We start from the raw sequence: 27,752 nt of genomic DNA on the forward strand, positions 1-27,752 counted from the left end.
AGTTTGTGAATATATTTGCAGTATGTTATGCGTATTTGCCGAGCACTTTTTGGAAGTGGTTAATAACGGAACCATATCAACTCGAATAACAATAATTCATTTAAGTAAAAGCTTGCGCGTTTTGCGCTTGTTGCGTCGCTGGCAGCGGTTCAAGGAAGCCGTAGCAAAGTGCAGCCGCAGCGATCCCTGTGGCACGGATCACATAGTAACTGTACGTTGCAACACCGTACGTTCGCCAGTTTGCTGCACCTTCCTTCACAATGTTCCACAAGGTTTGGAGCACGTTGCAGGCTTATTCAAGTTATTAAGTATCTGCACATAAGACTTCTAAACAATAACTATATACTTAAATGTAAAGGAGGATACTACATTCCGTAACGACCGAGCGATGACGTATCGACTAGTTAGTTTTTCCGCAACAAGGAACAAAGGAAACGCCGGCATCATATATTGTGAGAGGCAAACGGTTCGCGGAGACCTAGAGATATAAGGCAATGCAATGCCATTATTTATGAACCCGCTCCGCTAGATCATCATAAGACATTTTCTTTATGTCTAAAGCTCGACGCGACGTGATAGATCACCTCCTTTGTTTGGTAGGTTTGTACCTCAGCAAACTCATGATTTATGTAGATGACTTCTCGTTTGATTTTAAAAACCGGTAGTATACGTACCTAATGCGAACCATGAAATATTATTGACGTCACCAAAAAAAAACTTCAGGGAAATGAAATCCAACAAGTTTACGTTTAAAATAAGATGAAAAAAATTGCTGGTATGACATAAAATAAAAGTGTGTCCCGGAGATGCTCAATTTACATACACGTGACCTCACCACGCGCGGCGACGCGGCGCGATGTCTGCCTCATACAAAGACTCATTCTCATTCAAATGCTATAATAATCGAGGTCTAAAAATATCATTGACATTTGAATTGAAATTATCGGTCGGATTATGTTCTTTACGTGGTCGATTTTTATACTTACAATGTTTCTATGTGTACGTCCTACTCTGTCTCATTTGACTATACTTTGTAATACGTTTGATTTCCTCTGAAAACTAACAAATGAGAAATAAATGTATGGATCTGACAGCATGAATCCTTCATGCTATATTTTACCAAGTATATACCTAAGCATCACCATAAGAACTCATGTGAGCGTTACACAAAAAATAGTCTGAGAGTGATATAGTCTGCCGGTCGGAGGATGCACTGCCATCAACTCTCAGTACAACACAAGAGCATTAGTGGGATCGGCTAGAAAGCTGCGGTTTCCGGCGTCACTTTCAAGCCGCCTGCGCCCGCGCCGCCGCCGCCGCCGGTGAAACTGGACGCACTGACGCAACCGCCATGGACGATTACTCTATCCGCAGGACACGGCGTGATACACTCTCAAATCAACGGGGCAATTGCGGCTTTCAAATTTATAGCCATGTCCTTAATTTCGGTTCGGCCTCTACGTGCTAATGTTGCGAATTATTAAATGTCGCTTAGTCAATTTTGCCTCTCCAGCGTCGACATGTAAGCACATAACTTGGCTTTCTGCACGAGCTACGCATCATCTTAAAAGGGTCTCCCGTGATAATAACGGGATAAAAAACCGATAGCTCAGGGTTTATTTAGCATTGCATTGATAATTTTTTTTATTTAATCGGTTTGGTAGTTTATGCGTAAATTTGTTACAAACATAAATATTAGTCCTCTTCAGTGTAGATTTAGACTCATGCCCCGGGCCTATTCCCAGGCATTGTTTCGTTTGTGTGCATGCAGACAATTAATTACAAACCGCTACAATGCACCGTTATCGATTAAAAGCACTGCACTGCTATGCAAAGTGAATTAACTGTTGATACACACCCTTGTTTAGAAAGTTGCGCTTCTCGAGAGCTCTTATAAATCCTATTATGTTGAGTGAGACTGTTTAACTCTCGTTCCCTGGCTACTGCTGCTTTTTATAGCCAGTTTCTCTGCACATTCAATTAATAAATGAATGTAAAGATTCTGCTAACAGGTGAGTTTACGTTGTAACTAGCTGTTTAATAAGCAGACGTGGAACTGCGAATCTACACTGTTTATAATCAACGTTTATTACAAGGATGTTACCTTCTACAACTTAAATATTCAGAACTTGTTTATGCAATATTTATAAATGCTAATGTTATCATAATATGTGTAACAAAATGGTTACATAATAATCATATTAAATAATAAAAGCATCTTATTAATTTGGAGGTGAGGAGTGTCGCGTCAATACAACCCAGTGTTTTGGTCTAGCATGGGCATAACTGCACCCGAGTCTGAAAGTCCCACGATACACGATCACGACAAAATCTCCTATAAAGTATAAGGACTCTTTCTACAAAACGATTACAACCCAGAAAATAATTCTCAGGCGCAACGTATCCGAAAGATAAAAAAATAAGCGACACGTGTATATTTAGTAAAGTTGTTGTTTGTCATTGATAACCCTGAAGAAAACATAGTAAATTGGTAGAATTAAGTTAAATAGGAAAATAGTTAACGCTTGTTATGTACTTTACTTACTAAATAATATAATGTTGCAGCGCATGCAAGCCGCTCGTCTGTAACTGACCTTATCTAGAGCATTAATTTAGCATGCGAATGGGAATGGCTCGGCTATTGTTGCATTGCACTAGGTACGGCATATAATATGTAAGTACCTACACCGGGCTCTTATGAAACGAATTATCATCACTGAAAATAATAATTACCACCAACCAACCTACGTCAACATTAACAGGTTTAGCAAAATTTGGCAAACTGTTTTGCACAAAAACGTACAGTCCTAATTATAAGATAATAAAACTTTCACATATTTGGCAAAGAAAATGGTCGAAGATTTCTCCGAAAACATTACAAACTTGTGCGCCGATAGTTAAACAACTGTCATCATTTAGCACACCACATTAATTGAAATACGCAGCCATGTGATAGTAGGTCAGAACAGTCACTTTGCATAAAACAGCAAACATTAATAAAACTTACCGTGCTAAACTGCAATGTCTCAATCTAAGCTAGGTTTAAAATTATAGTCGATAAAATCGGCCTATATCTATATGCCACGACAAGTGCTTGAGCAAATTTGCAACAAGACTGCGCCCTAAAGATTTGCCTTTCACAAGCGTATATTGTACGCAATAATGGCTTCGAGTTGTGGCAGCGAGCCGAACTCGGGCAGCCGCGCTGAAATGGCTAAATGTCAAAGTTGAAGACGTCTGAATACCCATGTAACATAATAAGCGCGAATACACGTGTCTGACACGGCCACGCGCGTTCTTGCATCAGCCGTCAGCGCTGCACATAAGTGCCGCATGTAGCCATCCCCCCATCTCAATCACCAGCGCTACACCCACTGTATCTATTTTTGAAAAATTGCATCATAACCATGAGAGCTGCATATCGATTCTGTGCAGAATTTATACTGTTGAGTGTCTGATAGTTATACCACCTACGCATCTGAAACCAATTTGGTCAACAACACCAAAATAAGACTACACAAGATTTTTTACTCAACATAATGTTTAGTAAATATGAAGCGACGTAGTAACTGGGTAACAACGTCTTCCTGATTTTTTAAGCCGTCGTCGTCGTCGCTGCCTCGCAACAACGCGATAACTACTGATTAATGGTACATACTTATCTCTGTGTTACGTAACAACACACATCCACGAGTTATGTTCTGTTACCTATACGACAACTATTTAACAATCATAAAATTGAATCTGCGAGTTGCACCAGTCGCACGCCACAGATATTATGGAAACTTTCCTGTAATTATGTCCATAGAATACTTATAAAGGCGGTAAGTATGTCTTACATGTACCTATGTAGTTTCCATTCCTAGTGGGGATCAGGCGACGCAACAGTAATGGCCGAGCGACGAGCAATTAGGAAACTGCGGAAGTTCGCCGGGCCGAGTCCAAAATAACGAAGGTAATTGTCGAATTGAGAGTCATGGTTGGCAGCGGGCGCGGCGCGGGCCAGGGCGGGCCACGTCGCCACGCCGTGCCAATGAACTTGGCTGCGTGCTGCTGTGACGGCATCTCATCGCTGTCCACCAAGTACACAACAATAACAAAGAGGATATTTTATTTGTGGCATCGGAGCACGTCAGCACTCACTTCGGCTATGTTTGCCCTTGAAACCCGCCAGGGCTATTTATAAAATGGTATGAAGAAAATCGCGATTTCGAAAATGTAATCTATTTTATAGCAGAAAATCCGAGGAAGTATTCATCTATATGATTTATAGGTTAATTCCATGGTTAATCTAGTTAAATGCGCAGACAAGCACTGTAATGTAAACATCAATGATTCACTACATCCGATAACATTGTTTTTATTCTGTTTAGAAAATAAACAACTCATTTTACTCTGTTCTGCTGCTACTGATTCGGTAACCCAGCTCTAGAATAAAAAAAATACCCCTGAAACGGGTAAACCTGCAGATATGATAACAAAATTATCGAACATAGCTGCCATAAGCTATTGTGAAATTGTAGTACACCTACGTTTGTTTTTATTATCGTCTATTTGGAGATTAAACTTATGCATTGTAAATTGAAAACATGTTTACAAAAATATATGGTGCGTTTACGACCAACTATGGTAGGCTGTTGACAATAACATCTAAACTTCTACGATGTTCTAAGAATCTATCTTTCGATATGTTTGATAAGAACTAGAATTTCTGCTTTTATTATGTAAACACAATTACTTAATTGATTCTTTAACTCTAAACGAAGAAAATATTTCTAGTATTGATGTGTGTACGACTTATATCAACAAAGTAGGGGTTTCACACGAGGAGCAATTACTGGTAATTACGCAAGTTACACAATCGGAGACATCCGCAAGCAGTTCGCAGTACATCGACGTTTTTCTTGTTTCACGCAGTCTGTTGGTGCTAAGTGTCGCAGCGATGTATGCGAAAGTTTGCATTTGTTACGATTCTGCGCAATAGACAATATCAGCACGCGCAGAATGTGAGTAATACGTACTGTACTATGTATGAACAGGGCTCTGACGACACGTGTAAGTCTGGTAGACATCATGGCGACTGATATTACTGGTTCCTATGCCGATCACATTATATTTAGTTGGTGGTGGCTGATGGAATCACAAGCAGAAAGCAATGTACATAAGTCGTTGCTTTTAAGTATTTGGTTTAAAACTTTATTGTTAGGATAAGGAATCAGATAAGTATATATACTTTTGTTAGATGCTTCAATTTAAGTAAGAAATAAGTAAAATACAATAGCAAATGTATGCAGCTCAGAAAAAATCGGCCCATTATTAAATTAATTAGATAATTAGTAACCATTACTTATCTTTGTTTACTTACTAAAATAAACAACTTGTCTACCTAACTAGGTATCTGTTTGATAAAAAAGCGAGTAAGTACAGTGATTCAGTACAGTGCGGTCGTCGTTCCCTTGACCTATTACAGAATTTGAATAAACTACGCAGTAGATTATACCCATTCACGGTTTCGCGTTTACCTACAGAGCGGGCTTTATCTTGCGAGGCGAAATACATTTGGGCAATCAATGATGGCGGTCGTCGCGACGCCGCGTTGCCGGGCCCTGCGCACGCGCCGGCGGCGTGGCGGTCGCGCCGCCGCATGACCTTGCTACGAATAGGCACACGCGATCCGCACACGGAAGCCTGGAGCTTACGCGTTTGCGAACATCACAGAAAAAAAACTATTTAAACAAATCATTTTAACCAAATTGACTTCCTCATGGAAATGTAATAAGTAATCGTAATGTAATGAAAGATGAGAGCAACACTTGAAATAGACTAGAACTAGACATCCGCCACGTGGAAGTTATCGGCTAATGTAACCTAGCTCAGATTTACCCGGCGACGTTTGTTATCAGGTTACATATGGATTAGGAGCAAGGCCGCGGGGTCATGGGCGACATTAGCACTCAATTATTAATGCACACTACACATTAGAATTTCCTGGTAATTGTTGCACTGATAAGGAACCTCTTAACAAAATGGCTACCTATCAACCTGGTCTTTGTGTGCTAATGCAAATGTCCGGGATCAGAGCCATGTAGGGATCGTTGAATTAAACACTTGGGTGGCGGAATATTCCGCTGTATCAATCCCATTTCCCAATAAATATGCAAAGCAGAATTGTAGCGCACATTAGTCAAGGTGGCACAAGTAATCGAAAAGTAGGACAAGATAGCTAATATTTACACGAGTGATGAATGATAAGACGTCTAGTCGATTCTGCGGAGTCTGCCTGATGTACCTAGGTAGTTTTGCTTCTGATTCATTGATCCAAATATGGGGTAGCACACCAGTACCAGAGGCCAGTAAGGGGCGAAGAGTCGAGCATGGATCGCGGTTTGAGTATCCAGCATTGGTCCGCGGCGCAAAATAATAAACTCATCTTATGACCGATTTACAGAAGGTGTTATGAAAATGGAAATTCATGCGGTTGCTGAAATACTTATTACAATATGCGTTCACGCATGAAACGCACTTGATAATTTATGAGCAGACGGTTATACTTAGATCGCCGTGTCCGCGTTTTACGTACGCAACGCAGCTATAGTTATTCGTTAAAAAGACAGGCTGTTGCAAAATCAGACCAAGTATTCGCATAACTTCGATTGCAATCTGAAATGTTTCCCTAGAAAGTATAGATACCGCACTTACGAGTATGACTATGGTTTCAGCACTTTACATTTATCAGTATGTCATGATAATAATTTCGTTTCAGACGGTAGTGAAGGACCGGCATTTTCCACTAATCAGTAGTAGCAGTTTGATTTCATCTATTCACGATTATAATTAATATCAAAAAGACAACAAGATGTTTCCCGAGTTTTAAATATTTTCAACAAAACTTAACGATCTCCAAAGGGGTTTACGAGCATTAAGAATATTAAGATGTCTCCCTTAACTTTCTTTAAATATAGAATGCGTTTTCTCAGAATTAACAAGACGTACACAGTGAATCACGCAGACACGCAGACTCGCAACGGAAACAAAAGTACACACATAAACATGTCTGGTTTCGTTGGTTTAGCGTGTTCGTAAATTTTGCATAGCTTGCCGGCCACCCCTGCCCGTGCGGGAAGCAGGCAGCCGTAGAGCTGAATATAGCCCGACCACCACTTCCTCAATGCTTTGTTTGGAAACCATCAGTTTCACGTCTGTTTAGTAAACATCGCTACATACAATACGAGTATACCTTGCTCGCTTATCCTGTCCAAACATTTTGGCTGTTTACAAATTGGTGCAGTGTAGATACGATTTAAGATTATTATGGGAACTATTTTAGTGCTAGACAATGACGCAAATATAAACCTATCTAATATGCCAACGACACAATAAAAAATAATTCTAGTACACGTGTGAGTAACGTGTAAGATAAAATCGATAGTACTATGATAAAATCATAACCGTCGAAAAGTTAATGACAAGAACTTTTTAGAGTAAATTCTTATAATAACAACATTATTAATTTTATACATAAGTCTGTAAAACAAACTTTTCAGCAGATCTTTTTAGCACCTTCTAGGGTGATGATGATTGGTCCGACCGATTTCGGCCATGGCGACCACTTCGACCCCTCGTTCTGTTGGCGCGCAAGTAATATAGCTGATTCTGAGGCAACAAATTAGAACTTCAGCACTAAAAAAGCAGTTTGCACTCACCTCCATGACGACGTAGACGTATCCCGGGCTGTCCATGCAGTCGTGCATGGCGACGAGGTTGGTGTGGTGCAGCGCCGTCAGCTCGCGCAGGATCTTGATCTCCTTCACCAGGATCTCCGACGCCTTCTGGATGCCCTTCTTCGTCACCACCTTGATGGCCACCGATTGTGATGCATTCTGCAATTCATATGGACGGTTTAACGTGGGAACTTTTATGAGTAATTGGTATTGGATCGAATGGTTTCAGATGATGAATTTTATTACGTGTTTTATAGATTGTTAATTTATTAACAAAGGCTTGTTCAAGGTAAGGTGTATAGTAAGTATCTTGCTATTAGAACGTATATGAACAGAAGTTTAACCTACTATGGTATTATAACTTTGCGCTTTAATTACGAAATTAGTCCTTCATTAAAAGGTTTATTCTAAAGACATGTTAATAAGTTTCATTCATATATTCTTTAGGATTGAGGCTATTTCACAATCACATGAATACGTGTGAAGCGGTGTCCGATAATTTACCTAACAAGCAAACAATGGACAACCACAATGGACCAATGCACGGTGTAAGACACGTTTAGCAATACCAGCTTACTTGATGTGATAACATTAAAACATATCCGAAGGCTGATAAATAATGATAACATATTAACCATATGGCGGTTCGTAAACTTTTCAATAACAATGCATAAAATAATGAATGCACAGCAACATTGCAACCGTGATTACATCATGTTCCTTTATGAGTTGCACTCTGTTATATCACTTCACTTGACATGAGTTGTCATAAACGCATCGCACGTGGGTTTTGCGTTTGCGATAAATATATTATACTCAGCAGTATACGTATTGAAGTCAAGATCATAGTCTTCATAATGCATGGAGATCTTGGCAACATTGACAATCGATGTGTGAAGTTTGCTTTGCGTAACGCCTGTTAGTAGGAGTCATATTATTAGTAATTACGTTGGGCCAGGCTTTGTAAAATGATAGGGCTTAGTGCAGAGAGCGTTGCATAAGGTCGTCGCAGGTGGGCGGCCCCCGGCCCGCACGCTCACGGCTCCTGCACCTGATGTTGCATACCGACTCATCCCTAAACAGGACGCAACATTCCACCCAAACTAGACTCAAGTAAACTAAAGCTGGGGCGATACGGAGCGTCTCATAAACCAGTTTTTTATTTGCTCCACCGACGACGCGACGGTGATCTTAATCTATGCTAGGAAATGTATGACTGTGTACCGAATAGTGGTAAATTGGTGGAACAAAAACAAGATGCTCAGTGTAATAACATAATATTATTATTATAGTGCGTAAATATCAAGGAGTAATCGTTCAAATATACAAAAAGTATTATCCAGAAGGGGCCGTACGGTGTAGACGTCACCGGGCTAACATTAGCCCGCCCTACATTCCGCAGGCTCGTGAGTGAACACAGCTTGACCCGATTCTATCACGCGACCCAAGCGGGATCATATCTAATAGACTGATCACTACTGTATGGTAGGTAGCTACAGGTACATCCATGTTTTATTAGAGATAAAGCAGTAACTGTGTTCAGGGCCACAGCCGCAGGTCTATGTACAATTCAGTAGCTTGTAACAACGATTGCCAATTATTTGATTGAGAGCAAATGGTTACTAGGGTTCAATTTTCATATAGCGGAGTGGTGACGGTAGTACGTAAGTTCTGGTAACAGTAGCTCGCATCACGTGTGGCACAGCGCCCTTGGTGGGCACCGACCGTGACGCAATGTGAGACGGCACAATGGTCCCACAGGTCCGAGACAAAGCGAGGAAACCCAAGCTGGCTGCCTAGTGTACCTACCACGGCGCGGACGCGCTACCCATATGCAATAGAGAGAAACGTCTCCTATGTCCGACAAAGTTTGCTAAAGCAACTTAGCTTTAAATAGTTATTTATAAATGCTATTAAAAATTATTTTTATAACTTTGCTACTTTTTGTACCAGAACCCGTAGATAAAGATCTGATCCAAGCGTGCCGTGCCTAATCTATAAAAAGCACGAGCGCTTCGAGAGATGACATTCTCGGATAGTCAAACCAAAGGTTATCTGCGGTCAACAGTAATCATCTCATAAAATCTATGAGGTACAAAAACAATTTAGGTATTTAGGTACCATTGAACAAAGTTGATGCTCTCGACCAGATAATGAACTCTTATTCAAACAACGCAAGTCACCATTTAAGTTTTCGTTGTACCTATTCAATAGTGATATAAGTACCTCGTTTAGCGTGCAAAGGCTACTAATTACTGTAAGTATAATAATCTCTAAAAGTTTTAAATGAAACACTATTATTTTATTTGGGTTTTTTATATGATATTTAGTAGAAAATACTTAATAAAAAAGTGTATTCAGAGTTTTTGAAACACCAGATAACTCTATATGTAAAAATAAATTATATGTATGTACCTACTGTAGACCCAATGAAGTTGGTACTTCTAATGTTAGTATATTTTTTGTATTGTATGTATGAATTACTGAAAATCTCCACTTCTCATCCATCTGGTCTGGCCCGATTTAAGGCTTTTATGTGCTCTACTATTTGTTCTCAAGATCAGTTGAATAATGTGGTCTACATTTTGATAACTCTGTACCTAAGTGGTAGTGGTATATTTGCCAAATTATTCCATATTATATGTAGAGGAAAATAATTGCAATAAAGTAACTCCAAAAACTCTCAGATGGGACTCTGAGTCTCATAAGAGAACGGAGAGAAATGAGGTTGCAGTCTTCAGTTGATATGGTCGAATACAGACGTCTAAACAGACAGATCGCCAAAGCAAGACGTTGCGATATGAGACGCTACAATTGCAAGCGCATTCAAGACGCAATAGAGCAAAACAAGGGCTCCAAAGTCTTTGCTAGAGATCGATCTGTTCGGCAGACTCTGTTGACCCAACTGAAGACCGACACTGGCAACACCGTTTCATCAGTGCCCGAAATTCTGGGAGACATTGAGAGATTCTACGGACAGTTATACACCACAACACAAAACCCTATTACCAGCGGTGCTCACGACAGCCGAGCGCCACTCACCCGACACTATACCGAAGATATTCCGGACGTCAGTCTAGACGAGATTAGTATAGCTCTCAAACAGCTAAAAAACAACAAAGCTCCGGGAGATGATGGAATAACGACAGAACTTCTGAAAGCCGGCGGTAGACCGATTTTAATAGCACTTCGGAGGCTGTTTAATTCCGTCATACTCGAAGGCACAAGCCCGGAGGCATGGAGCAGAAGTGTAGTGACTTTGTTCTTCAAGAAAGGCAACAAAACCCTATTGAAGAATTATAGACCCATTGCACTTCTGAGCCATGTGTACAAGCTGTTTTCGAGAGTTATTACGAATCGTCTCGAGCAAAGACTCGACGACTTCCAGCCACCCGAACAAGCCGGGTTCCGAAAAGGCTATAGTACCATAGATCACATACACACGCTTCGGCAGGTTATACAGAAGACCGAGGAGTATAATCTACCTTTATGTCTAGCGTTTGTGGACTATGAGAAAGCCTTTGATTCTATTGAGCTCTGGGCGATGCTTCAATCCCTTCAGCGGTGCCATATAGACTATCGCTATATCGAGGTGTTGAGATGTATGTACAATGCTGCCACAATGTCAGTTCGATTACACGAACATAGCACAAAACCGATCCAGTTGCAAAGGGGCGTGAGACAGGGAGATGTTATTTCTCCGAAACTGTTCACCTGTGCACTGGAAGATGTTTTTAAGCTTGTAGAGTGGAAAAGACTGGGCATTAACGTCAATGGCGAATATATCTCTCATCTACGATTTGCTGATGACATAGTTATTATGGCGGAAACGCTGGAGGAGTTAGGCGAAATGCTCACAGACCTCAATGATGCCTCTAAACAAGTTGGGCTGAAAATGAACATGGACAAGACAAAGGTCATGTCGAACGAACATGTTTCATCATCGCCCGTAACTGTAGGAGGTGTCACCATCGAAGTTGTTGATCAGTATCCCTACCTAGGACAAGTGATCCGATTAGGAAAATCCAACTTCGATAAAGAGGTAGCTCGTAGAATCCAACTCGGATGGGCAGCGTTCGGGAAATTACGACACATCTTCACTGAAAACATACCTCAGTGTCTGAAAACAAAAGTTTTCAATCAGTGCGTGTTGCCAGTGATGACTTACGGAGCTGAGACGTGGTGCTTCACCAAAGGGCTTATCCACAAGCTCAGAGTTGCTCAGCGTGCTATGGAAAGGGCTATGTTAGGCGTGTCCCTGCGAGATAGGATTCGTAATGAAGAAATCCGCAGGAGAACTAAAGTTACCGACATAGCCAAAAGGATTAGCACGCTGAAGTGGCAATGGGCTGGCCACGTAGCCCGCAGAGCCGACGACCGCTGGAGTAGAAAGGTTCTGGAGTGGAGACCCCGTGTCGGCAAACGGCGTGTCGGTCGCCCCCCAACCCGTTGGTCTGATGATCTGCGGAAGGTAGCGGGAAGCCGCTGGATGCAGATGGCGGGTGACCGTTTGGGGTGGCGATCGTTAGGAGAGGCCTATGTCCAACAGTGGACTACGGAAGGCTGAGAGAGAGAGAGAGAGAGAGAGATAGAGAACTCCATTTTAAATGTTGTCTGTTCATTGGTGCATTGCTTTTTATCATAATTATTACAAACCACTTGCCTGACAATTTTTATCCTAATTTAAATTGTAATGATAATTACTTTATGGCATAAGTACCTATAACTTAAAAAAACAAATGCCATGTTTGAAGATGGCTTGGAGCATATTACGATTTTAAGAGAAAGGGCAAAATAAAGAATAACTTTTTTGTTTGATGTAAGTTAATAATTTATTGGAGCATTTGTGTAAAGTAACAACTCATAACCACAATGAAACTACAACTATATCAGATAAATTAAATTGCAGCTGGCTATTGAAACAGGATTGCAAAGCAGCTGGAGTACCAGAATGTTTGTATGTAAGTAGTGCCTATTCAATTCTGGTCTTACATGTATTTTTTTGGAATAAGTTTCATGTATTTTATATTATTTACTGATAATAGTTTGTAATCAGTCAATCACATAATATTAAAATAATAATCTTAATAAGCAAAAAACATTATAGGTTAATGTGGTCAAAAGCAGTGTTACTAAACACAAAAAAAAAAAAAAAAAAAAACACGCACTCACGCCTTGTACTAATGTACTCCCTTGCGGGGTAGGCAGAGGTGCATTGCTGCACCCACTTTTCGCCAGAGTGTTATGTTAGTCCCAATGTAATAGGGGGCGGGCCTATTGCCATTTTACGGGCACATCCAAGACCCGAGAACAAATATCTGTGTTTAAACAAATATCTGCCCCAGCCGGGAATCGAACCCGGGACCATCGGCTCAGTAGTCAGGGTCACTAACCACTACGCCATTCGGTCGTGTTACTAAACACCTGGTAAGATAATTAACTCAAAATCAACACATACATAATTATGATTGGATAGGGAGATTAAACTGTGTCTTTACTCCCATTGCAAATCCAGATTTGGTAGAGGGCTTTGAATCAGAAAGGAAAAATCCCATTTTCAAACTGACAAATCCGTTGCGTTATATTAGATGTAGTATGTACAGTAAAGCTTTGAAAATTGTTTTATCTTTCCTATTCCTAAGCCAGATTCAAGACTGTGTGACTAAGGAAAACTGGGTAAATGGGACTAGGGAAACTGTGAGTTGTGGATTTAATGATATTTGTAAGAAGCTGCCGCTGCCATTTGGCTGCCATTGAACAATGTTCATAGTAGGTATATAAATTGTAATTGTTTTTATATAGATTGCTGTACATTAAAATATAAGAAGAATGTTGGTATTCTTGAAAAATTGTGTTTATTTAAATAGAAAAGTTGTACTGTAGGGCCTATATCAAGGGTATGAATAGATAGAATTATGTTGGCAAATATCCAAATAAATAATTGTAAGCATTTGGTGACTGAGAGCAGCAATATCAGTGTTATTGTCAATATCATCAGGTTCCACTGCGCCATCGCTTCTCAAAGCCAAGCTCATGACGTACGTCACCACCCACACCCGAAAAAAATCGATAATAATGCTAAGCAGGTAGGCTACACTAAACAAAATACCACGATTTGAAATGGATCGTTACGAAAGGCAAATGTGGGATATTCGACGAAAGTTGAGTAGTATGCGTAAAGTAGATATAGACCAACCTTTCTCTTCCTGCCTTTGTACACCATCGCAAAAGCTCCATGCCCTATGATGTCTTGCTTGGTGAATTCGTATTCACCAACGTGGATAACTTCCATTTTCACTAATTTACCTTTAACCACAGACATTGTCACAGTTTTTGTTTATTTACAGTCTTTAAAATTACGGAAAACAAAAGATCAATACTATAATTTGGGTTGGTGGAAAACGGTGTTGAGGAACTTGACTAATCACTACATTCTGATCACAGTAGCAAATGTGCTTTTAATCACTTCCTATTTTCCATTATTGCTACGAAATTGTTTTACTTCACTTGCACAAACAATTCATCATTTCAGCACAAAAACATAACAGACAATGAATGGTAGTGTTTAGTTTCGAAGTGATTTTATTTTGTGTTGATCTTGCGGAAAAGCAGATGACAGTGTTGCCAGTGTTATAAAATAAATTTATGTTTCAAGAAAAAACATCTTTATTGCCATAAGCAAAAAAAAAGAGCGGAAAAATTTCGATACAATGATTTATTTATCTCAGGGTTTCTAAAATACAGCTTCTCATTCATTTATTGCTTGAATGAAATGAAATTCATTTCATACGTGTTTCAGACCAACGCATTATCCACAAGAATACGCTAAATATAGCGCCATCTAGATCTGTATTAGTTCTACTTGGGTTATAGTGTGTAATTATATTTTATGAGATGGCGCTAGCTAGATGTTACAACCATGTTACAACACAAAAGGGCTTAACACACAGTAGTGTAGAATTATGATCTCATTTAATAATTTATATTCAGTTACTTTATTTACTTAATACATCAATAACAGTACGAAAAAGATATACACACTGACCACAAGTAACCTTGAACTTGTAATTAAAGTAAAAAGACTTAAATTATATCTTTAATTTCTGATGGACTTTTGATCTTTTCACAAATCCTGGTGCTTATCTTTTTTGATCTCCCAAATCTTCAATACTATCTTCATCAATCTGAAAGATATTAAAATTAGTAAGTAAAAATCATGAATTTGTCCATACATTGTGTGCATGTAAATACATAGACATTATTATTACCTCTGGCCATTTTTCTGGTATGATATCAAAGAGATCATCTTTAACATCTCCTTGTATGACAATTTCATCATCACCCGTAACTGAAGATCCACAGGCAAACTTTGTGCCAAAAAATTTAGCAGCTACTTTCAAATCTATATCTGTAAAGTGTAAATAATATATTTATTAATCATGCAAACATTTCATTATTATAAATACTATGATAGAACAGGCTTGAAGCTAATAAGGAAATGTTAAACCTTTATTGCTGGCTATAAGAAATAATATTTACCAAATGTGCTTAGACCAGATACAACAGTGACAGATTTCTTCTTCCCACGGGGAGCTCGTGACACTTGCACCAGCTTAGGGACATCTTCCTTCTTCTTTGATTTAAGCATCCCCTTGCCGCCACGCTTTTGTCTTTTCTTCTCCTCTTCACCACCAGCATTTTCTTCTTCATCTGGAAATATTTTATCTTTAGTTTAATCTATGTCATTACCACATATTATTTAATTATTGTATTATTGCCAGAATGTTTTTATAGTCCAATCACATAACCTTACTCTTACGTTATGAAAAAGGTGTCAGAAAGATTACTTACCGACCCTAACTTTCTCGAATTCAGTAGGCAGGTTTTTCTCGAGCCATTGCTTGCACTTATCGTATTCTGGGTAGTATTCGCAGTATTCTATTGGCATAGAACAATTGCCGCAATACTGCACTCTTACGGGGTAAGTAACCCCGGCTCGGGGACCCATCGATAGGTCCCTATCAGCCATTGTACGATTTTATGTAAAGGCACCTTTATTAATTGAGACCTTAGTTTAATTCTACACAATCACAGTTTCACTAAATTATCAATTTTGATAGAAAATTTACGAAATGATTTTCGAATGATGATGATGAACATGAACAATGAAGGATGTATCAATCAATCATCTGTGTATGACATATGTCAGTGTCAAATAGATTTTTTACCACAGAGTAGGTACCGTGAAGCTCAAAATAATAACGCTTAATAAAAAATAATCTAAAAAAAGGTGGACGTATAATATATATTTTTCTACCAGCCAACCTACAGGAGGTGCAGGAAAACCAGTAAACAGGCGCAATGTGTATTATTGGAACCATTAATAATAAGTTCTATAGCCGAGGCGCGTTGCCACGCAGCCGCCGCTCTCATTTTAATCAATAACATTATGTAGACTATGTGGAAGGCATGTTGGAAGGCGCCTGTGCCGGTGGGCTAGGGAAGTAAACCGGAGCCATAGACTCCAGATTCTCCAAAAACATAACTTCCGGAAACTAAGCGGAACCGGAAGTCGATGTCATAAACTTATTTTACAGCCATGGAAGTAGAAAAAAAGATTTACAGCCTTACTTACCATACTTACTTCGCTGGCTCAGCGACCGAAAGTGAGTCTTGGCCTCCGATACAAGAGAGCGCCACTTCTGACGGTCCAGTGCAGTCTCCCGCCAGTCTACGACTTGTAGCTCGCGCAGGTCCGCCACGACCGCGTCACTCCAGGCAGCGGTACCTGGGCCGGCCCACCGGTCGGCGCCCCGTCGGACGGCCCATGTCCCATGTAGGCTCTTTTTGCGCTACGATCTTCTCCCATTCTCTGGAGATGGCCTAGCCAGCGAAGTCTGTGGGCTTTTGTTTCTCCCACTATGTTAGCCCCCGCCATCAGATCTTCCAGTTCGGCGTTTTTCAGGACTCTCCAGCTACAGCCTAGCAAAATAAAATTATTATGTAACGGAGGGCGGGCGTGAGCCTCTTAGCTTCGACTTACAACCCGGTTGTATTAATCAAAGCCTCTTAGATAATAATAATATAATAAGAGGTTATGAAAGAAAAAGCACTGTTTTCTTACAATAAAGTATGAATTTTATTTGTAATACTGTTATAAAACGCAGATGTATTGAACATAATGCATTGCCTTATAATACATAATTTGGTTTGTTTTGAGTTCATTTGGAGGACAGAATTATTTCCCTACCAGTGCAGTGGCGGAATCATTAAAGTGGTAGGTACTTTTCTCAAAATAGTTAATGTAAATATAGTTGTTTGTAAATACATATTATAGTAAATATAGTAAATAAAAAATATGAATTAACTAAGTAGTAAGTTTTAGTGCATCTTTCGTAGGTAAGGTGCAGGTCGGAATAACCCACCTGCACTACTTACAGTAAGTTGTAATTATAATATGCTTACCTAATTTATAAATTTAATGTGATCTATTATTTAATGTACAACAGTAAATTATTTTTATAAAAAAGATTTTAATAGCGGAATATGTATGACTTAATTTAAACTAAATAATATACTTACATAAAATGACTTATATTAAAATTTATTATGTTTAGAGAACTTGTTGAATCTATAATTAGAATTAGAATGAACGCAATATGCATCCAAACATTAAATTCTTCCCACTTTTCTAAAGAGGTTTACATTGTCACTACTTAACGACTAGTGAGTAGATTCTAAACTACGTAACGCAGTCTACAACGAATCCTATACGTCTATAATACTGTCGTGTTTTTTATCTGACGCTTTTAATTTCTCTTGCATCTGTGTTAACATTTCTTGCATGCGCCGGATCTGAAAATTAAAAAATAAACAAGCATTAGGTTTTAAACTCTTGTTACCTTTAGATATCGCATCAACACACAGTATAAGGTTAGGCCTCATCTTTCCATCAGGAGAGATATTTTTGTTTTGTTGGTCGTTGGGTTGGAGGAGGTAGGGGAGACCGGGGACAAAAGTAACAGCGGGTAGAAAGTAACATTAACAGTATAGCACAGCATCATTTATTTATTTTATTTTATTTATTATCATATACTCGTAAATCTGAATTTATGACTCGCCAACAAATATTGGTCTTTAAAAGTTTCAACTTCAATCCATTTTGTACTTAATTACTGCTATAACCACTGAAGTCTAGTAGTTTTCGGTGCAAATATCAAATGATAATTGCTAAACGATTTCGAGTACGTACCTCTTCGTCTTTCTGTAGCAGTAGTCGGTCGGTGTCGCCGAAGGCAACCTCGCCGTTGTTGCCCATCGAGTCCCGTTTCAGCTTCCTGAAAAAAAAACGCAGGTTTCTTTTCAGTATGTCTTTTTAAAACGTTGGTTTAGAATGTTTATGCATAATATCAGGCAGTAGGAAAAGTGACTAATAAGACGCCCCTTCGCGGAAATGAAGATTTTAATGTTGAATTAAAGTCCCTTATATTGCGTGTTGTTGGGGACACTTGAGTCTACCAAGAATTTGCACTTTGAAGCTTAATTTTTCGTAAACCAATCACTGAATCAAAAATTGCTTAGAGCAGACCTTTAATATTTTTGAAAGATCTATACAATACCCCACACCAACGAAAAAAATCATCCCACTTTACGTGTGTAGAAGATACCCCAAAATATATATTTTTTTCAATATTTTATTTTACCAAAGTCAAAGTCAAATATTTTTATTCATCGTAAAAATATAAAATTTTCTGATGAACGTCAATTTTTACAAACTACTCTCCGTTCGGATAAGGGGGGCTCTTTCTGTCTAAGGAGAAGCCCACCACTTTGTCGAGGCCGTAAATTTGTATATACCTACATATTTGCGAAATGTGAGCTTGATATCTTTACCCGTTTCTGAGAAAAAGGGTGGTGACAGCCAGACAGAGAGACAGACACCGTCAAACAAAGTTAGGATCACTTTGTTTGACGGTGTCTGTCTATCGGTAAGGGTTCCTTTATTTCTTTTGAGGTACGGATCCTTAAAAAAGATTTCATTAAACATATTAATAACGGGATTGAACTAACGAATTGAATTTCACAAGTCAGTAAGGGCGGCAAAAATTGAATGGCCTACTGGCGGCAAATTTGTAAATCCGCCACTGTCAGGCAATACTATAATACTATCGACTTTGGAGATTTTTTAACAGCTCATAAAAAGGACTACACATAGAACGCGCTTGTAGAACCTAAATATAGGAGCACTCTCAGAAAATGAAAAATGTCGAGCACAATTTAAAAAAAATGCAATAACGAAAAATGCAGTGCTTTTATGAAGGTTTTACTAGCGCCATCTATGTTTTAGTTCTTTTACGTATAACGTATAACGTACCCGCGCTCGCGCATGGCGTGCTGCGAGATCTGCGAGATGCACTGCGCGCGGAAGTTCTCGTAGTGCACGTCCTGCGTCACGTCCTTCAAGTCCTGCATGTGCGTCGAGATCAGCATCGTGCGGAGCTTCGTGAAGTCCGAGTGCCGGGGGTTTTCCACTGTGGGGGGAGATAGGAGGTTGGAGTCATAGATGCAGAGAAATTGGGGTTGAAGTTTGAGATGGCCGGATATTGCATGTTGTTATTTCGGTGAAAGTTAATCTAGCAGCGAACGATTGACGATTATTGGATAACATGAATAACATGATATAGCAGAGATGCCGTCTAGTCCTGTTCCAGCGATAGCCGTTTTACATTGTATAGCTGCTACGTTACATTACTAAGTAATAATATAAAGGCGAAAATTTGTTCATATAATTATGTTCGAAAGGCAATCACGTAAAAATTACTGAACGGATTTTCATGAAATTTGGTATACAGGAAGCTGACTCCCTATTCCATACCATCAACGATGCCCCACGGGTACTGCCGCCCGCGCACGCGCTTGCCTCCCATCTCGAGCACGGTGTCGGCCGCCACCACGGCGAAGGGAACCACATTATTATACCATGGAGCCTCCCTTCCAGATGTTTTGTGCTAGCCGTACTTCCTTAATAGCCATAGGTACTTAGGTATACCTATATTCTGTACCACTGTATGTTCAGCAAATAAATGTTCAATAGCATACCATCAACAGTTGAGGACATAGACCTTGCGGATATGCACAAAGGTTCCATTTGAGAGAGCCAGGTGCAGGTACTGACACCTCCACATAGAATAGAATAGAATAGCATACCATCAACAATGCCCCAGGGGTACTGCCGGCCGCGCACTCTTTTCCCTCCCAGCTCGAGCACGGTGTCGGCCGCCACCACGGCGAAGGGCGCGGCCGCCTTCAGCTCGCGGTCCTGCTGCTTGAACTCCTCGTCCTCGTCGCTGTCGCACTCCGGGAACTGGTACACCTGCGGGGAACCATTGTTAGGGTGGTCAGGTGGAGATTGTAGTGTCTGTTATGATGTAGTGGAAGTTATCAGTGATGATTGGTGTCCATCACGCTCCGCCGCTCTGTATTGCATAATGTAGATACTTTAGTTAGTTATGGTGTTGTAAAGTGGTTCCTATAACTACTATAACTCAACAAACAAACGCACTTATGGGAAAGGGCAGTATACATACATATATCTTGCTGTAGGTCTCATAATACCATCTACTCTCCTTTTATTTCTGTATTGCATAAAAGTGAGCGTGCTTTCTCCACCCACGCACGATCTTATAGAAAAACTATAGTACAATAAATACCATTAAATTATGTTATACCTACTTAAGTAAGCAATTTACGAGAGTTAACTCAAACTACCTACTCACGAACAGCTTAACTTTTTACCAACGATCATATTTTTATGTTTTTATAGAGCGGACGCATTGTAGAGCTGGGCTGAGAATTAGCAGTTCTTTTTAATCTATTGTTTGGTAAAGATTAGCTGCAAAGTAATGCGCTCACACCTTTTTAGTATCTTGACGTGTACTGTAACAATATGTGTGAAGAGAGATAAGAACACTAAATACGATAACTCGTGCCGTAAAAGCCTTTATCAGGAAGAGAAACTAAAGTAACGCAACACTCAGTATGGGAACTATATGGTATGGTTTACAAAATGCAAAACCCGACAGTGATTGAGAATTAACTTTGGTTGTTATAAAACGAAGATAAATAAGAAAACGCAGATCATCTGTTTCGTACAAACGCGATGTCCTTGATAGCCTTCACATACTTTTCAAAAAAATACGAAATGCTCCACACATCACCGTTGGGTTTTTACCATTTTGTACATAATCACGAAAAAAATCATATACCTAAAACCTACATAATAAGTTCACAGTTTCTCAACTTACCTGTATCTGATGCTCCTCCAGATCCTGCAGTATCCGCTGCTTCAGCCTTCGCACCTCGTGGGCGGTGAGCGAGTCCGCCTTCGCGATGACCACCACGATGTTCACCTTGCGGTGCAGCCGCCGCATCATCTCGATGTCCACTTGACGGAGACTAGGGGGGGTTAGGGGTGGTTGATCAAATCATATTTATTGACAACATTAGAAACAGGTTTACAAGAAATAAAGAGAGGGTAGGTACCTAGTAATGGGATAAATAATTGAAGTAGGTTGGTACAAGATTAAATAGAAGGAGTAAGAAGGTATAGTATAGGTGGATAGCACAGTCTGAAAGTCTGGCAGAGAAGCCTGACCACTCTCAGTTAGCATTGTGTATTCTTTTAACAGACTGTAGGTAGATAGATAAGATTGATCGTAGGTACGTAGGTAAGTAGGCTCTGTATGATCTTAATTTGTTCTATGTTGGATTAATGATGATAATCGCATGCACACAATTTTATCTCATCTGGAGAATGGAGATAAGGTTACACTACTACCAGCCTCCCGTCTTAGGAAAGTATATGAAAGTATAGGTAGGTAAGTAGGTATAGGTACTACTGGCATGGCAGTACTATCAAAGTCTTTGTTGGCTTTATTTTTTGTGAGTAGATAAGAGGACTACCTTATTAAAATTAAAATGTTATAATGGACAACAGCTATAATTAAATTATTCCCGATCTATACATAAATCCGCAATCAACTTGAAATATCATAATCATAATCATAACAATAAAATTACTAGACTGTCAATAGAAGTACTTGATAGTAAAAATGACCAAAAGAACGCATCCCTAAACTAATTGATACCCAACCCGCGTGCACACAAGGATCAGAATCAGTGGACGTGACCAACACAAAAGTCGCCGTGGCTATCAGTAGAGCCTTGAACAGCTGACCCATATGCCGTCTCGGCACGTTCCTCGCCATAATAATAATCTACAGATGATAGGTGCCCACGCTCAAGTAGAGCGAATAGAAATTGTGTCAACCTATTGAGAACTCAAGACATCTCTGTTTGTGGGCGGAGGTCGCAGGTCAGTAACGAACTGTTTGTGCGGTTATCGAATTTATTCAGCTATAAATGTCGACGAATATTTTGTGTTTACTTTGTAAGCGAGGAAAGTTTTCTTGGATAGTTATTAAGTAGTTATAGTGAAATGTATTTAATGCTATTCATCGTTAGTTTTAACTTCAATTACACACTTGATTAAACACCAATAGCTGGAACACTTAGAAACTCAGGAAACTATTTTCGCATCATTACTTGATGTAATTTGCAAGAGCCCTTTCCCAGATACATACAACTACAAACATAACTAATAAATTATTTATCACTTTGATTGATGTACAGTTTTCAGTAGGTAAACATTTCACCTCAACAATACATTTATAAAAGTTAAAACCATAGGAAAAAATAGTTGCAGAAAGGTACACTAATCTAATGTCGGCATTAAATCTATGCGTTTATCTTTCTTTCCGTACAAGTACTGTCAAAGCTGGGTAGCAATACATTTAATGTCGATATTAGATTTAAGTTCCTTTCTGCTCAGCAATAATGTAGCAAGAAAACACCAACCTGTGTCCCCAAGGCGGCACAAAGTACAGGCAACAATGCACCCTGTTATCCTGCATATGCCGTCGGTTCAGCCCGCTTTCATCGGTGAAGTACTGTCGGAACTGCTCGTCGATGTATGCGGAGCACACCCGCCACGACTCCTCACAGTTGACGGCGTCTCCGAAGCCCGGAGTGTCCACCACGGTCAGACGGAGCTTCACGCCGCGCTCCTCGATCTCCATCGTTTTTTTCTCTATTGTGGTGGTTTTTTCTATTCTGTCTGTAAGGGGAAAAGCGTTACTGTCTTTTGAACTTCTTACGGACTTCATTGGAAGGAGACCCGTGCCCCAGCAGTGGGGACGTGATGGGCCGTGATGATGATAATGAAGGACTATAAATTTTTCAGTAAAAGTAAAAATTAACACTGTATTGAAATACAAAGAACTTTGTCTATGGTGACAGATCGACTACGCTTGTTGGACCAAGGCCTATTTTTATTTTCATAAAATTTAAGTAAACAAAGCTGATCGAGCCTTTTAGGTTTCAATTCAGCAAAGGATTCACCAACAGCAGCACTATTTTAGTATAAGCTATACAATAATATCCCCCTCAAAAACACCATAACTTTACCTTTAACATCAGGCACTTTGCGTCCCCTATACAGGTCCCCGAGGAACAGGCTGTTGATGAGCGTGGACTTGCCGAGCCCCGCCTCGCCCACCACCATCAGCGTGAAGTCGAACCCGCGCTTCACGGACTTGCGGTGCACTTGCTCTGGTAACGTCGCGAACCCGATGTAGTCGCGTTCTCGCTCTGTGGGAATTGTTACCTATAAGTCTATTTAAGAGTACTTATGTCGTCTAATGCATGTTTATTGGAGTGGTTGAGCCAAATTGTTAGATTAGTTAGAGATAGGTTAATGGGAGCCTGCAGCGGCTGCAGCCCTGCATCATCATCATAACCCATTACGTCCTTACTGCTGGGGCAGGGGGCTCCTTCCAATTAAGGAAGGGTTTTAGGCCTAGTCCACCATGCTGGCCTCGTGCGGGTTAGTGGACAACCGACTCCTAGACCTCAAACAATCTGTAATAATATAAAATGTCGGTCGTGTCGTAACGTCTGATTTTCGTGGTGAGACCGAAAAGATGTAAACAAGTGTTATTTATTATTTAACTATTTCAAGTAATAACATAATGTAGACAGATGCGCTTTTGATGACATTTTACGAGCAGCACGCACCTTTGATGCGACTGCTAAAAATAACTCGTCAGCTGTTGTGTTTATAATGTTAAACTAAAAATATATTTGTGCCACAAGCACAAGAGATAACTGACCGTACAGTAATCTATCTCCAAAAGACTATTGGGGCAACCTATTCATAACCTATATGTACTTATAAGATGCGTGATCTGCTGCAACGCAAATACGAATTTGCGAAAGCAAATGTGCTATTCTGTTAATTGTAAAATCCGCACAATGATTAACATGTAGATAATTACCTCCTGTAGGTTGGCTGGTAGAAAATGCTCTTAGCATTAAGCCCACCTTTTGTGCATTTATTATATATTTGTGCAATAAAGAATTAAATAAATAAATAATTGTGATATTAATTTCTCATTTGTATAATTTTCTCATAATATAATCCGATTAGAATTCGCAATGCTTTCTTATATGATACCTATGTATTACCGATGCACTTGATAGAATTACGTAAAGCGCACCTAATATGCACACCTTTATGTACATAGAGTGTATGTATATTCGATATGCGCATTTCCTGACAGATAACCCAGGGCTGTTTCAATGGCTGAGCCGCAATTTACCTAGGAGGCGATGCGCTTGGATTGACCGGCTCGCTTTCCAAATTATCGACAAACAAGAGGTGATCGATCCGGTTGAGGAATCAAGTCAGACCGGAGTTGATATCAGGCCGAGTCATTAACGCAGCTGTTTTATGCCAATCAGAGCATATTTAGAGAGATATTTCTTAGTCGTTTTGTAAACGTGACCTAATAAGAGGCGCGATAGGAGGTGCTATAGGCAAAGAGATATAGCTAAGTAGAAGACGGCAGGTGAATAGTGAACAATGTAACTAGTTTGCAGGAAGCAGGGCGCTGCGGGTGCGCCGGCGCGTGACGTGACAGGTTGCACGGGAACACTTTAGCTTACGAAAAATTAAGTTTCGGAGCGCTAGTATGCTGACAACGACTCTATCTCGTGGCTTAAACATACCGTTTGCATGGCAGATTTCGTTAGTTCGTTTCATGTAAAGGTAGAGTAACCCTCCAGGGCCCTCGGGACCGACACGCGCCGCATCGGGGACACCTAGCGGAAGCCGCCGATGCCGACGGCGACGTGCCCATCCGACGTCAGGCCTAATACAGATTTATACTACACTAGCTTTAAGCCGCCAGATTCACTTTGACTTAAGGGATTACCAGAGGGAGTTCCGGGAAAAATGGATATCTATGTGACGGAGTAAGGGTCAACTTAAAACTGAAGTAATCGCCCGTTTAGCCGTAGGTAATCGTGAAATAGGGACAAACAAACACCCGAATTATAAGTATGGATATGGTAGATATAAAACCTAATGTTTGTAATGCGCGCAATGCGATGTGAATGTATGCAGTCCCTTTATACACGAATTACGTGAGTACGTAGGTACACATGTGTGGCGAAAGGATGTCCTTAATAAGGAGGATTTAACATGAGCTGCGAATAGCTAACCTTTCGTCTGGGAGTAGGCCGTTATTCTCAATTAGGACTAATTCAAGATGACTATGTCAAAGTTCGTTTAGGTGACAACCTAAGGGATTTGGTAATAATCAAGTAATAATATAATCAAAGAATTAGAAGAAATTATTACCAAACAACGCAAAATGTTATGTAAAATTTTAGTAGGTATAAGGTGGTATAAATAAGTAAACTCATTATTTTAGATGTGATAACTTTTGCTATTGAACATTTAAACTTCATTCATTAAAATAACGTATATTTTAAAAATAACCCTTCTTTTTGTTTACGACGAACTTAAATTTGAGTAAAGTACAATCAAATGGTTTGGATTTAAACTGTTTTGTGTATATGTAATAGTTTTTATAATAATGTGTGTGTGTGTGTGTGTGTGTGTGTGTGTGTTAAGTATAAGCCTATATTAGTAAGAGTATCAGTCTATACGGTTACGATTCTTTACTCACAAAGAAAGCACTCACCCATTGCAATCAATTTCAAGAAAGATGGCTTTTCATTCTCTTCATGAATTTTCGATAGATTTTCTCGTTTTATTTGAGCGTAGTCGGACGACCCTAACTCACTGTTCTCCATTATAGCAGCTTCACTACAATCTATTGTTCAATCAAATAACAATCTCATCGAATTGATTATGAAATGTGACGGAAGAACACTATGGTTGGCTCAGTCGAATCAGATCTTGTTGTTATGGCGAGATCGAGATGAGCAAAAACGCGGGAACGATCGTCGCGCTCCGTCGAAGTTATGTGAGTTATGAACGCGGAAGTTTTCACACCATAGAGTTTGTATTTTCCCGGCTCAGGCCAGTATACTCTATGGCTAGAAGCGCGCTAGTGGCGCGTTCCCGGCGCAAGGCGCGAGTCAACTGTGCGCATGCGCGGACGATGCGCGGGTTCGGATGAATGTATAATGCGTCAGTGCTTAACTATTTGTCAGTTTTGTTATTGTTTTGTTAGTTAAATATTATTCAATTAGAGAATTTCGATATTATGTATCGTATCTTTGTTCTTAAACTCTATTTAGGAACTATGAGTAGACCAACTTAGACCAACCTCGTTTTCAAGAGGGCGATACAGTGCTATAATGTGCTTTTAAACAAAATATAATGATGATTATTTTTCAATTGGCGGATGTAGTTAGCGAAAGCTGCTCGATTAAGCTCCCTATACTTATAACCTAGCTCCTAAAGGATTGTTCATATATTATATTAATTGTTCAACATATATAAATGCCTAGCCTACTTTTTAAGTAAAAAATAGTTACGTACTTATTTTTAAGAAAAATGTTTTATCAATATTTAGCCTAATGATAATAGAAATGTTAAAGAAATCTACTACATTAGCTCTAGATCAACTTACTTACTTATAAAATAAACTCACCTGTGGTCATCTTGATGGCAGTTTTGTAGAAATATTTAGGTAGTAATTACTCTAACTTAATTTGACATCTAGCATCTATTAATGGTAGAAAAAAGTGCTCAGAAACTTCCCAATTGGGAATGAAAATTTTCATGAAATTTTCATTTTGGTTTCCTTTTAAAATATTTGTTGCGAGCAGAGTATTTTTTAGTTATTTATTTGAGTATTTTAGCTTAACTTATTATTGTGCACGATTATTATTTCAATTCACTAAAAACACTTTTAATACTAAACTTCTGTGAAATTGTGTTGCGCAACCAAAATTCACTTGTGTTTCAGTCACAATAATCACTGCAGCATTGATTTCCAGTAAAAACTCTACATCCCTAATCTACACATCTAAAACGGGAGTGAAATAATACCGCGCGGCATTTAAAATAAGAATATCACGTCGCTAATCCTAAAAAATGTATAGTCGAAAACGGTAGAAAATATTTGAGGAAATAAATAAAATCACATTGTTTGTGCGCGTCCTGTGCGTGTTGCGTTATGTAATGGCGGGTCCCGGGCCGCCCCGGCCGCCCCCGCCCCGCCCCGCCCCGCCGCGGTCGATACCGCGCGCATGCGCCCTGCGCCCTGCGCCCCGGCACTGTCACACACTGCCCTACATGCCGGGATGCACCCCGCTGCACTCACACATCAAGGTCATTCAATACGACCATGAACAATTCACACCCTATATTTTGTTTAATTGCTAATAAGAACTAACAATCAAATTTTATTCGCCATCTATCATTGTATTGTGTAGTGCGTTATTGTTAATGAATTGTACGTGATTAATTCTACAGCGCCTGGATTACTGTGTCGTTGGCGTGAAATTTTGACAGCCATAAAATTTTCCATACTAAAGACATCAACGCGCGCACTGTCAATGAAAGTTGCACGGAAACTACCCTTAATAATATTGTTTTATAATCGCATAAAATTATAGTTTTCCATAAGTCCTTTAGGCTGATTCCGATACAAA

General features: G+C 39.6%; 3 protein-coding genes across 7 annotated transcripts in view; all 3 read right to left on the reverse strand.

Annotated features, from left to right (window-relative positions):
- Positions 1–14,342, reverse strand: part of LOC105387493 (serine/threonine-protein kinase unc-51) — a 37,296-nt gene extending 22,954 nt beyond the window's left edge. For 2 of the 4 annotated variants that reach the window (XM_048622681.1, XM_048622680.1), the window contains exons 1-2: positions 13,918–14,342; positions 7,704–7,880 (exon numbers count right to left, since the gene is read on the reverse strand). In XM_048622681.1, the coding sequence (XP_048478638.1) occupies positions 7,704–7,880; positions 13,918–14,043 (303 nt within the window). In that variant the 5' untranslated portion in view covers positions 14,044–14,342. Of the gene's footprint in view, positions 1–3,007; positions 4,180–7,703; positions 7,881–13,917 lie in introns of those variants that run through there. The other 2 variants (XM_048622682.1, XM_048622683.1) reach the window with 2 other exon arrangements.
- A 355-nt stretch (positions 14,343–14,697) lies between these two features.
- Positions 14,698–15,878, reverse strand: LOC105395115 (density-regulated protein homolog). Its single transcript, XM_011567040.3, has 4 exons — positions 15,573–15,878; positions 15,261–15,431; positions 14,990–15,129; positions 14,698–14,905 (listed from the first exon to the last, which is right to left on the reverse strand). The coding sequence occupies exons 1-4, from the start codon at positions 15,748–15,750 to the stop codon at positions 14,861–14,863; spliced, it is 534 nt and encodes a 177-aa protein (XP_011565342.1). The 5' UTR covers positions 15,751–15,878; the 3' UTR covers positions 14,698–14,860.
- Positions 15,879–16,836: 958 nt separating this feature from the next.
- On the reverse strand, positions 16,837–27,288 carry LOC105387489 (septin-2). 2 transcript variants are annotated; one of them, XM_038114724.2, is made up of 8 exons: positions 26,747–27,288; positions 23,247–23,429; positions 22,638–22,896; positions 21,026–21,176; positions 19,929–20,094; positions 19,096–19,252; positions 17,974–18,058; positions 16,837–17,576 (listed from the first exon to the last, which is right to left on the reverse strand). In XM_038114724.2, the coding sequence occupies exons 1-8, from the start codon at positions 26,754–26,756 to the stop codon at positions 17,490–17,492; spliced, it is 1,098 nt and encodes a 365-aa protein (XP_037970652.2). In that variant the 5' UTR covers positions 26,757–27,288; the 3' UTR covers positions 16,837–17,489. The 2 variants fall into 2 exon arrangements, with proteins under 2 accessions (XP_037970652.2, XP_037970651.2); XM_038114723.2 differs by lacking the exon at positions 26,747–27,288 and adding an exon at positions 25,829–26,241.
- Positions 27,289–27,752: the final 464 nt, after the last annotated feature.

Source organism: Plutella xylostella, chromosome 8 (genome assembly GCF_932276165.1).
Source record: "Plutella xylostella chromosome 8, ilPluXylo3.1, whole genome shotgun sequence".
Classification (NCBI taxonomy): domain Eukaryota; kingdom Metazoa; phylum Arthropoda; class Insecta; order Lepidoptera; family Plutellidae; genus Plutella; species Plutella xylostella.

Excerpts from the sequence above, each read along its gene's own strand:
- LOC105395115 (XM_011567040.3), bottom strand. The coding sequence starts at position 15,750 with ATGGCTGATAGGGACCTATCGATGGGTCCCCGAGCCGGGGTTACTTAC. Across the intron at positions 15,432-15,572 it reads ATTCGAGAAAGTTAGGGTCG|ATGAAGAAGAAAATGCTGGT; the intron begins GTAAGTAATCTT and ends AAATATTTCCAG. Across the intron at positions 15,130-15,260 it reads ATCTGGTCTAAGCACATTTG|ATATAGATTTGAAAGTAGCT; the intron begins GTAAATATTATT and ends TACACTTTACAG.
- LOC105387489 (XM_038114723.2), bottom strand. The coding sequence starts at position 25,940 with ATGGAGAACAGTGAGTTAGGGTCGTCCGACTACGCTCAAATAAAACGA. Across the intron at positions 21,177-22,637 it reads GTGCCGCCTTGGGGACACAG|TCTCCGTCAAGTGGACATCG; the intron begins GTTGGTGTTTTC and ends AACCCCCCCTAG. Across the intron at positions 18,059-19,095 it reads CACGCCATGCGCGAGCGCGG|GAAGCTGAAACGGGACTCGA; the intron begins GTACGTTATACG and ends TTTTTTTTTCAG.